Below are 12302 nucleotides of genomic sequence, written 5' to 3'. Positions count from 1 at the left end.
TATCGAGTAAAAATATTTTTTTTCATCATTTTAGTTAAAATCGCAATTGATAATTACGACTTCATATTTAAACTAAAACCGCAGTTGACAATTACGACTTCTTTTTTTAATTAAAGTCATAATTGACAACTACGATTTCTTTTTTGAACTAAAACCGTAGTTGTCAACTGAGATTTTAATTATTATTTTTAATTAAAAATTATTAAATTACGATTGAAATTTAAAATATATATATAAATAATAAATTATTTATATTTAAATTTAAAAATCTAATATTATTTTAACAAACATAAATTGATAAATAAAATATATTATAAATAAATATTTTATTTATTTATAAATTAATAATCTTAAAATAATAAACTTATATAATATATAAAATTGTATAATTTATTAATTTAAGATATTTAATTTGTTGTTTTTTAAGATATTAATTTATTTGTATTATGATAAATTTATCTTTATCTAAATAATAATATACTTTTAAGTTACCCGTTGATAACTGAAATTTCAATTATAATTTTTTTTTACTTTTAAATTTAATTAAAAACTATTAAATTACAATTTATGATTGAAATTAAATATTAAAAAACAACAAATTAAATGTCTTAAATTAATAAATTATATAATTTTATATATTATTTATATGTTATATAAATTTATTATTTTAAGATTATTAATTTATTAATAAATAAAATATTAATTTATAATATCTTCTATTTATCAATTTATATTTTTTGAAGTAATACTAGATTTTTAAATTTAAATATAAATAATTTATTATTTAAATATATTTTTTAAATTTCAATCCTAAATTGTAATTTAATAATTTTTAATTAAATTTTAAATTTTTTAAAAAATTAACTAAAATCTCAGTTGACAACTGCGGCTTTAATTTAAAAATGAAGTCGCAGTTTTCAACTACGGTTTTAGTTCAAAAAAGAAATCGCAGTTGCCAACTACGATTTTAGTTCAAAAATAAAACCGCGGTGGTCGATAATTTGAACTTAAGTTTTAAAAAGTGGTTAGATATTAATTTTTTTTAAAAAAAAATTGCTCATTTTGATCCAAAACCCCGGTTTCAGTCAGGATTTTTCTCAATAGTACGGTAATTTAAAAAAGTTATGCTTAAATTACTGTAGTAGAAGAAGTTATTACAAATATACGGTAGTTTTTGCCACCTAGGAAAGAGGATTTGTCACTTAGGAGAGAGGAGAGAGGTTCAGCGGATAATTTTTTTTTTAAACCAAAATCATCTTTTTCAAATTTCAAAAGTCAAAGGGAAATCGTCTTTTCAAAAGACGAGTTACATGAAAAAAAAAATAGTATTTAAAAAAATTCGCCATTTACAAGGGAACTCGTCTCTTCTTGAAAAAAAATATATATATTTTTTTTAAAAAAATCCCAAATTATTATTTTTAAAAAAAAACAACAATTCCTCGAGGGAACTCGTCTCTTGAAGAGACGAGTTCCCATGGGAAAAAAAAAATATATTTTTTAAAAAAATTCCCAAATTAAAAAAAAAAAAAAAAAAAAAAACACACACACACACAATTCCACAAGGGAACTTGTCTCTTGAAGAGACGAGTTCCCATGGGAAATTTTTTTTTTTTTAAAATATTTTTTTTTATAAAAAAGTTCCCAAATTAAAAATAAAAAATAAACGGTATTGTTCAAAATAGCAAACGATATTTTCAAAATAGCAAACGGTATTGTTCATAGCAAATGGCTTATCTATGAAGAGATGATTTCCCTTTTTGATTTTTTTTTTCTTTTTATAATTTGGGATTTTTTTTTAATGAAGAGACGATTTCCCTTTTGCAATATTTTTTTTTATTTTTTTTTTATTTTGGGATTTTTAAAAAAAATATATTAAAAATATTACTTTTTTTTTAAAGAGACTATTTCCCATTTGGAATTTTTTATTTTATTTTATAATTTGGGATTTTTTTTTAAAAAAATAAATATATATTTTTTTTATGGGAACTCATCTCTTCAAGAGACGAGTTCCCTTGAGGAATTGTTTTTTTTTTTTTAAATAATAATTTGGGAATTTTTAAATATATATATATATATTGGAAACTTTTTTTTTTAAAAAAAAAAGACGAGTTCCCTTGAGGAATTGTTTTTTTTTTCTTTTTTTTTAAATAATAATTTGGGAATTTTTAAAAAAATGTATATATTTTTTATTTTTCATGGAACTCGTCTCTTGAAGAGACGAGTTCCCTTGAGGAATTTTTTTTTTTTTTTTTTTTTTTTTTAATTTGGGAACTTTTTTAAAAATATATATATTTTTTTCCATGGGAACTCGTCTATTGAAGAGACGAGTTCCCTTGCGGAATTGTTTTTTTTTTAATTTGGGATTTTTTAAAATAAAAAAATATTTTAAAAAAAAAAATTTCCCATGGGAAGAGACGAGTTCCCCTCGTGGAATTGTTTTTTTTTATTTTTTATTTAGGAATTTTTTTTTAAAAAAAAATTTTCCCATGGAAAACTCATCTCTTGAATTTTCCTTGTGGAATTTGAAAAGACGATTTCCCTTTGTTTTAAAAAAAAATTATCCGCTAAACCTCTCTCCTCTCTCCTCTCTCTTAAGTGACAAATCCTCTTTCCTAGGTGGCAAAAACTACCGTATATTTGTAATAACTTCTTCTACTCCAGTAATTTAAACATAACTTTTTTAAATTACCGTACTATTGAGAAAAATCCGTTTCAGTCGTATAATCCTACTAGTACTTCTTTCCCTTGATCCACACAAAATCTTATGTGATCCATGCAAAATCTTATGTGAAGATTTGCTTTTGATTATAGAAAAGGACTATGTGTGTGTGGAGCAGTGACAATCAAAGAGAGTATACATATGTGATCCATGCAAAATCTTATGTGAAGATTTTGGAAAAGGACTATGTGTGTGTGGAGCAGTGACAATCAGAGAGAGTATATATACGCGTGTGTGTGTCTGTGTGTGGGTTATAGAAAAGGACTATGACAATCAGCGCGTGTGTGAAGGAGCAGAGGCCGTGTGTGTGTGTGTGTGTGGGGGGGGGGGGCACTATAAGCAAACAAGCATGGTCACAGAGGCAGACGACACAATCAGAGAGTGAGGAAGTACTGAACGGTGGGACATCATCACCATCTATTGTAAATGTTCAGGAGATGGTGAGATGCAAACAAACATGGTCACAGAGGCAGACAACACAATCAGAGAGAGTATATATACGTGTGCGCGCGCGCGCTAGCGCGCGCTAGAAGGAGCAGAGGCCATTTTCTAAGCAAACAAGCATGGTCACAGAGGCAGACAACGCAATCAGAGAGAGTGAGGAAGTACTGAACGGTGGGATATCATCACCATCTATTGTAAATGTTCAGGAGATGGTGAGATGCAATCTTTCATGCATTCCTGACAGATTCAAAAGGAGCGAAGAAGATAAATCCAAAGATGTTGATCTGTCTGTTCTTTCACCTCAAATTCCTGTCATTGACTTGGCATTACTTTCAAGTGAGAATGTTGAGGAGCTAAAGAAGCTGGAGTGGGCCTGCAAATGCTGGGGCTTTTTTATGGTAACACTCTTATTCATTTCTCTGCATTTCTCCATGGCAATTCAGACAGAGAATGAACTGGTTATCCAAACCAAACTTCATAATTTGTGCATGCAAAGAAAACCAAACATCCTCCGGAGAATGTTTGGAAAGCAAATAGCTCATCTGATATGCATATTCTATCATCATTTCACAACATGTTGACCAAAATATCTTGCAGGCAACTAATCATGGAATACCAAAAGAAGTATTGCAGAGGGTGAAGGATGCCGCAGCTGGGTTTTTCGAACTACCATTCGAAGAGAAGATAGCATACTCACTGGACTCGAATGAGATGCAAGGTTATGGGCGGCCTTTCATGGTCTCTGAGGAGGAGAAACTGGACTGGTCAGATTCACTAATTTTGAGTATCTATCCCTCCCATTTTCAAAAACTCAAGTTTTGGCCAACTACTCCAGCAGACTTCAGGTATTTCTTTTGAAATTTGTTCGGAGTGTAGATAATTAATTCAACCAATATGTAAATTAAAATATTCACTCACTGCAGAGACACTGTCGAAACATATTCCACTGAAGTAAGAAAAGTTGCAGAGACACTCCTTGGCTCTTTATCTTTGACGATGGGGATGACTAAGGATGCACTTCTTAGGCTACACAAAGACATGGCACAAGCTTTGCGTGTGAATTACTATCCTACATGTCGCAACCCTGACCAAGTAATCGGTATAAGCCCACATTCTGATGCGACCTCCATATCCATACTCCTGCAAGATGATGATGTTACTGGCTTAGAAATCCAGCATGATGGAGGATGGGTGCCTGTTAATCCGATCCCAAATTCCCTGGTCGTGAATATTGGAGATGTTATAGAGGTAAATATAAAAAAAATCCATCATCTCAAAGATTTCATTTACAACTAATAACCAGGCAAAAAAGAGAAGCCTACCTCTAAGCCTCCTTCCTTTCTTTCTCTTTCCATATGGTGATAGAGAGGAAGAGCAAGTGGAGGGCTTTAAGATCCAATCATTGTCTGGCTCTTTAAAACCCAGCATGGAGATGGTTTTTTCCGTAAACAAGCGTTAAAATCTTACAAAATGATTTGGAGCCTGACCTGCTTGATTGTGGTAACAGATGTGGAGCAACGGCAAGTATAATAGCATCGAGCACAGAGCCATGGCAAACGAGAACAAGGCAAGGATGTCCTTGGCGACATTTTTTACGCCAGACACAGATGTGGAAATTGAACCACTAGATCATATATTAGATCCTCAAGGGTCGAATAGGATATACAAGAAGGTCAAGTACGGAGACTATCTGACTCGTTCTTTGAGGAAGAAAATAGAGGGCAAGACTAATCTCCGATTCGCCAAGGATAACGATTAAGTAGAATCCTGAGTTCTAGGGACTCTCCTTGAACCACAGATATCAAATTGGGCCTCCTCTCTCTTAGGTCTAGTGCGATGCAGGATAAATGTGTGCTCCATTTCCTGTACAGCTTGTCCTCTGTCTACTCCAACATCAAGAATCTATGTCTTGTCCTTCAATGTAAATTTAGAATTGCGTGTTTAAAACAGCAGAGCCACAGAACTAATAACAATAATTATTATTAGGAATCAAGACGATTTCATTAACATCTAAAAGATAATATGAGCTGGGATGAGTTCAATGGCTTCTTATCAATGAGTCCACCACTCCAAATATGTTGGTGAATTATGAGTTTTGAAGGTTGATGAAGCCCATAGAAGTTGACAAATACCCCTGAACAGTGAACACTATATAACCAAGCAACTCTGTGTGCCCATTTTCGACATGACACCTACAATAAAAAATTATTATAAATTTTTAGTATTAATGATTATGTTTTTAAATGATTAAAAAAATGTTATATTAGAGTACGATTATCTAATAAAATAAAATAAAAAATTAACATTGCCTATCCTTGCATACACCCTTGTGTTTGAAAATATTACTCAATCGATTCTTCTATTAGTATTTAATTTCATTTTATCTTTTCTTAAAAGTGTTTTTATTTACCCTATATCATAATTTCATTTACAATAAAAAAAAAATTATGGATCTAAGTGTTTTCATTAACAATAATAAACTGACATATTAATGTTCTTACCCTTTTATCTTATGGAACTAGAAATCACAAGCTTTGAGTTGAGAATTTGATATAATTGTCGTCATCAAAGCTTTTAAAAAAATTAATTTTAGTATCCGATGCATATAATCACGAGGACTCCTTTATTGTACTGTAATTTCGTTAATTTTGTGACACTTCAAACCACGATTGTTTTTAGGGTTTAATCATGTAGGGGAAAAATCTTGCTCTCACATCCCCTTTATCCCTTACTTTATTATTTCATATTTCCTGATATCACTTTATCATTACTTTTATTATCTAAATTTATTTATGTTTCTTGTATTGTCGTTTAGTGATTCAAATTTCATGGTGCATTTTGCATGACCTAAATGAAAGATTAGGCTGGCATCAATTCAATACCATACTTTCTTCCTAATTTAAAACATCATCCCATAAGATTTTTCTACCTAAAAGCATTCACCCATTTAACTTTCTAAATTAAAATTAAAAAAAGTTAAAACTTAATGTGTTTGACGATTTCCTTTTTTTAAAGATAATTAGTAAATTTAATTTCAACGAATAACACACTATCTTTAATTCAAATCATGACACTATAATATCTTGAATTTATCTGATTGATAATAAAAAGTTTTAAAAGCCTAATTCCTCCGTCATCAAAAAAAGGAAAACCATTTCTTCTTTTTGGGTCTTAATTTCGTTCATCCAAAATAATTTTTCATCAAATGGCATAAAAACACTTATTCTTCTGGTTGTAGTTTTTTTCTTTCCTGCCTTTTGAGTTTCTTTCTGAATTTGTTACGCTTTCTCAGCACACGAGAACTTATCTTATTTTGATGGGTTCGTAGCCCCTAATATTTGGGCATCATCCCACTTTGAAAAAGTACATATAACAATAAAATATATAAAATTAATAATTTTTTTAAAATGACATAGACTAATGAAATTATTTAAGTATATTTTTTTTATAAAAAAAAGTAGTCATATAAAGGTTATTTTTTCAATTCAAGTATTATTTGATCCATTTCAATAAAATCTCATTTAAAAAAAAATCATTTTAGTGTTTCAGTTTCTCTGATCCGCACAAAACGTTTCCGCCGTTAAAAATAAAACTTCTCTATAATTCAACTACTTAAAACTAAACAACACTGACAACTCTTTTTTTGCCAAAAGAAAGAACCTGGTTTTTTTTTTTTATTTTTGTTGAATTGTGCAATGGCAACAGATTTTACATCATTAAAATTCTGGAATCCCTGCCATTTCATACATAAAATATAGAAATTCCCCTCTTCTTAAGACAACCTATTGCAAAATCTCAAGCGCACACCATCTAATTTTACTAAAATGAGATGGCAAACACAATAAAACTAAAAATGCATCAGACAATTCAGAAATATACGACATGCTGAAAATAGGAGAAATTCCTTGCAACACCTTTAAAACTGTCAGCACTGTGTTACAGGTTCACCTTGGAGTACTCCTCTGTCCAGCATCCTCACCTCCACTTGAACTGCTTTGGACATGAGGTGTTTCAGGCTGTTGAGGGCTAAATCCCAACAGGAGAGGAGCGGCTTCCTTCTTTTCAGTACCAGGAGCTCTATTAGCTTCTTGGTTTGCAGCCCAAGCTCTAAGAGGAGGTTCAAAATGCTTGCTGGCAACATCAGGCGGGGGTGCATCATCCCCAGGAAGAACAACAAGCCCCTCCCCACGAAGAGAAGATGGCTCATTGTAGCAGGCATTCCAGAGCGAGTCCACAAGGTGTCTCTCTTCCCTAGCAGCCCCAAGATCCTCAGGTGACATTAAGCTGATACCTTTAATCCTTTCTTGAAGAAGTTGCTTCAATTTCTCATCTTCTTCGCCTAAACCATCACTGCCTCCACTTGTCTTGTCTTGAGCAAGCTCAAGAAGGCCTCGAAGGGCAGCTTCTCGTACCTCGGAATCATCACTGGATGCAAGATGCATCATTATGCGAGGGAATCCCAGCTCACTTACTACATTGCAGTCCGAACTATTCTCATGTAGTAGGTAATGGATCAAATTCAAGGCTTTCCTGCAAAATGGTTAATTCTATGAATAAGATTGAGGGTGGAGAAGCTAAAGTTTAGATTCAGAGCAAGTCATCTGTAAAATAGTGGAAAAAAGGAAAGAAAAAAAAAGAAGATAATATTTTGGAAGTCATTTAGCTGCTTATTTTTTATTTTCAAGCATTTTAGTATATGATCAAGTGTCAGGCTTGTAGTCAGACCTCATGAAACTAAAACCATCCTTCCATCAAAGTGTGATCTAATTCATAAATCATCAACACTCAATAAAGACAGTGAAATGATTGAATATTAAAACATGTGGGAGTGGTTACCTTTGGAATCTCACACTCTCAGAACCCAAAGCATCTCTCAAAGCCGCATAACCATTTGCGAGTCGAAAAGCAGCAATGCCTGGCTTGTTGTGACGAATTAAAGCTGGAAAAAATATAAATATACATAAGTGTTAGTCCCAGCAAGGGATTCCAGAAGAAGTATAGAAGTCACTTCAAAAATCAATGACAACCACAACTTATTAAAGAAAGGAAAAAATATTTACTCACAAGCTATTGCACCAAGTGCTTTAGTTCGAACAGTTATATCAGGGTCTGAAGTGAAGTTAAAGAGGAGAGGCTCAAAGCCATTTGCTTCCATTACCAGCTGTTGACTCCTTGGGTTGTTCTGGACAATGGTTGTTATAACCTCTGCAGCCTTTGCTCGAATGCCAGAATGAGAGTTCTTCAGGTAACCCAGGAGAGGAACCAAACCACCAATAGAGTGCAGATCTATCACATTGCATAACAGCAGAAGAAATTGAGACAGATTTTACAAACAGTGTAAACACAGCTGATAGGGCCATCATAATCAGAAATATGTAATCCATACGCAACCTTTCTAGTTCAACATTTCATACATCTTACTTTAGCAATGCACTATTTTTTTTCTCATATTTAAATGCAACCAAAATGGAAATGAAAGGAGGTCTATAAAATATATGGAACATGTAACATATAAAAACAATCAAAATCAAGTAGGAAACCTAGAAGATGACATAACAAATAAAGTAAAATAAATAAAAAAACTAAGAGATAGCAGCAATGATGTAAATGAGAATTGAGAAGGTAATAAATATGTGTGCATTCAAATGAATAAAATTTGCATAAGTTAATAATACAGCATATAAATATTTGAAGTTCCAACTACCTATTCTGAAATACCTGAAGTTTCATATTTGAAAGGTCAGCTCAACCCAACAAAAGGTTATTTCCTCACAATCCTAAAGCTATAATTTGATAGAGAGGGAGGTTTTGTTGGTGACATTTGTAGGAACCTGTGCTACAGACTTCGGTTGAAGTGTTCTCCACAACTTGAACATCTTCTTCACTTGCTTCAGTCATACATAGGATCGTCAATACCATCCTTCTACTGACCTCAACCATAAGGAAGTCTTAAGAGTAATACCGAGAAGCCCTCCAACGAAATCCTAAACAGTTTGACATGAAATTAAGGCTATGTTTGGTTCTCGGAGAATTTGAAAGAAAATGCAAATAAAAGAAAATAGAGAGGAAAAGTAGAAGGAAAATAAAAAATTGATTTAAAGTTAATAAATCATTATTATATACTACTTCAAACTCCTTTTACTTGTTTTAACTCTTTAATATAAAGACTAAATGATTTGAAAATGGATAAGTTTCTAACTAATTTTAACTATATTTGATTTTCTTTCGTATTTTCTATAGTACAACAAAACATGAGAAAATAATTTTCCTTAACATTTTTTTTTCTTTCTTTTTTACTTTCTAGGATTTAAACATAACTTAAAAGAACTAGAGGTGATAAGAATAGCTAAGCATAATAGGAAGCTATTTGACATGAAGTCGGGGGGACACCAGTGTTTTTCTTTTTTTAATAAGCAAGCAAAAAATATATATTAACTCCACCTATCAAAAAGGGGACACAAGAGTTGAAAGGTCATGCACCGAAAGGCAAGAACAAAACAAAGAAAGCAATATACCAAAAACAATATCCACCCCCCTTCTCTTTTACACAACACCCAGCTAATCGACAGGAGGACATCACCGAATCTGCACTCAGGAATAGTATTGCTTTGAAAAACACGTGATTCATTATAATTATGTGTCAAACGTCCAAGACTAAGAGAAATTAGAGGACATCTTTTAGAAGTCAAAAAAATGCAGGGATAATAATTTCATGACACTAGTGATGCCAAGACCATATAAACAATGGAAATCTAAACCTCGAGTCAGATGGTACAAAATGTAGAACAACTCATATGATAAGTAATGGAAAAAGTTGCAGGTATAAACAACTCATTCTAAGAATTTTCATAAAATGAATAAAGAGAATCAACAGAATATACAGTAACAAACTTACCATTAGCCATGTCAATAGACTCCACATGCTCTTGTAACTCATCTAACATATCTGCCAAAATTTCAATCACAACAAAATAATAAGCTAACAAAGCATTAGAAAATACAATAACAAAAAAAAAAAAAACTTAAAAAAGAGTTAAACAACCAATGACCATGAAAGATCACCTTCAATATCTGCAGAAGTAACTCCTTGAGCCTCCAAAACTTGCTCTGGAGTTTGCATAACAAGGGTGATTTCTTTCATTCGCTTAACAACATCAACACTCTGGGCTTGCATAGCTTCCATAAACCATTTTCGCTCCTCCTCACTAAGAAACGCAGATAAATAAACCAAATAAATTGCATATTCATATAATTTAGTCTAGTGATGCAATCAAATATGAACATGTGATAGGTACCATTCCTTCATGGTGAATATTAAAATGCCTTTGCATGACAACCTAGGTCTAGCATATCAAACTCAGCCATAGCTAGGGTTGCTTAACAAAAGTAATTGCACCGCATTGCATTGTGATATTGCAACTCTGCCATCACCAACATCTAAAATCTTTGAGACTAATTGGATTTCAAAGATAAGAAGCTGGAGGGCAAAAAATGCTGAAAATTAAACAAAATTGGGTTCTTTCTTCCTTTGGCTTATGATTCCAAAATCCAAATAGCTTACTAGACTTTCCCTGCCAGACCAGATGAATCCAAGTTCTCCAAATAATATGCAACTAAAATGTCAGATACAAAGACGCTCAACCAAAGCACCTCCGCATTACTAAGCTATAAATATCCTAATTTCGAACCACAGATGATGGGAACAAACTGCATTAATTTATCAATCTACCATTAGCAAACAAGAAAATTAAAATGAAATAATTTCATGGCCTCCTGTATTGCCGACTAGCACTGAACTGATCCCTCGGTGCTTGATTTAACAGTTAGCTCTGTTTCAATTCAGTCATAGCTTTTGCTTGGCGACACTACTTTGGTAAAAAAATCATCATAATTGATGCATAAAGAGAGAGAGAGAAAAGAGTTTGCCTTAGGTTACGAGGAGGACGAGTTCCATCGGAATGAGCGAGGCTCCATTTGAGTAATCCATCCCAATCGGGTCCGTCTTTGGCCATTACAGATGAGAAGATGCAGAGTCGATCCAACAAAGTGATGTGAAGCTCTTTGCCAGACGCCTGACCACCGTATATATATACTGAAGCAAAGGCTGTTCTCTTATCAAATCAAATTTCTAAACCATCCTTCCAGGAACCTCTCTACGATTCTGGACTATTCTGGAGAAATGAGGATTAGGTCAAGAATCACGCCCTGTTTGTCAACTGGTTTCAAGAACCCTAACCACGATTTACGGTTTTCCTTTTTCTCGACTTTTTTTGTGCCTCACATGGAAATAAGAAAAATATGGCCCACAAAATGTTCAAGAAAATGAGAATTGAAGTTTTTTCAGGAAAACACAATCCGCATTTTTTTTAAGAGAAAATTGTATTTTAAAATAACTTCTGAATATATTTTTTAAAATGAATTTTAATAATTTTTTTTTAAATAACAATAAAAAATATGAAAAATAATTTTAAAATATTTATGCTACACATAAGTATATACTACTCTAATAAATAACAAATTGAAAAAATTGTTTTTATATTTAGGTTTTCAAATAAAAATTTATTCTAAAAAACTTCTTTGATTATTAATTTCACAAAATAATTTGATTACTAATGAATAAAAATTAATTTTTATCAAAAAAAAAAAAGAATTTCCATACACTAAAGTAAACATAATTATAAAATAAAAACTCTTTAAAAACAATTCAAGTTTTATGCATTTTAAATGTATTACCTTAGATATTTGAATGTAATATCTATATATTTAAAATATAATATTTGAATTATCAAAGATAATACATCTGATACATCTTATTGAAATGCTAATTCATTTTAGACAAGTGCTTAAAATTTTCAAAAAATGTTTTTTACATTTAGAAGAAAAGACAAAATATAATAAAACTATTCTAAGGCTATGTTTTGTTTTTTGAAAATTTGAAATAAAATGAAATATAGAGTAAAATAAGATGAAAAAAAAATGAAAAAATAAAAATAAATTAAAATTTGATAAATTATTTTTATTTGTTACTCCAAATTCATTTTACTTATTTTAACTCATTAATGTAAATATTAAATAATTTAAAAATACATAAGTTTTTAACTAAGTTTAATTAGAATGTAATATTTGAATTATCAAAGAT

General features: G+C 31.4%; 2 protein-coding genes across 2 annotated transcripts; one reads left to right on the top strand and one right to left on the bottom strand.

Annotated features, from left to right (window-relative positions):
* Positions 1 to 3097: 3097 nt before the first annotated feature.
* LOC117920010 (protein SRG1-like) lies at positions 3098 to 5156 on the top strand. The gene is made up of 4 exons (XM_034837351.1): positions 3098 to 3561; positions 3761 to 4008; positions 4087 to 4411; positions 4671 to 5156. Exons 1-4 carry the CDS (start codon positions 3283 to 3285, stop codon positions 4920 to 4922), a joined length of 1104 nt encoding a protein of 367 aa, XP_034693242.1. The 5' UTR covers positions 3098 to 3282; the 3' UTR covers positions 4923 to 5156.
* Positions 5157 to 6869: 1713 nt separating this feature from the next.
* LOC117920959 (hsp70-binding protein 1) lies at positions 6870 to 11390 on the bottom strand. The gene is made up of 6 exons (XM_034838680.1): positions 11090 to 11390; positions 10226 to 10368; positions 10059 to 10109; positions 8228 to 8449; positions 8000 to 8102; positions 6870 to 7693 (listed from the first exon to the last, which is right to left on the bottom strand). Exons 1-6 carry the CDS (start codon positions 11173 to 11175, stop codon positions 7108 to 7110), a joined length of 1191 nt encoding a protein of 396 aa, XP_034694571.1. The 5' UTR covers positions 11176 to 11390; the 3' UTR covers positions 6870 to 7107.
* Positions 11391 to 12302: the final 912 nt, after the last annotated feature.

Source organism: Vitis riparia, chromosome 8 (genome assembly GCF_004353265.1).
Source record: "Vitis riparia cultivar Riparia Gloire de Montpellier isolate 1030 chromosome 8, EGFV_Vit.rip_1.0, whole genome shotgun sequence".
Classification (NCBI taxonomy): Eukaryota; Viridiplantae; Streptophyta; class Magnoliopsida; order Vitales; family Vitaceae; genus Vitis; species Vitis riparia.
Note: the sequence above shows the minus strand (reverse complement) of the source record. Positions and strands in the feature narration are given on the sequence as shown.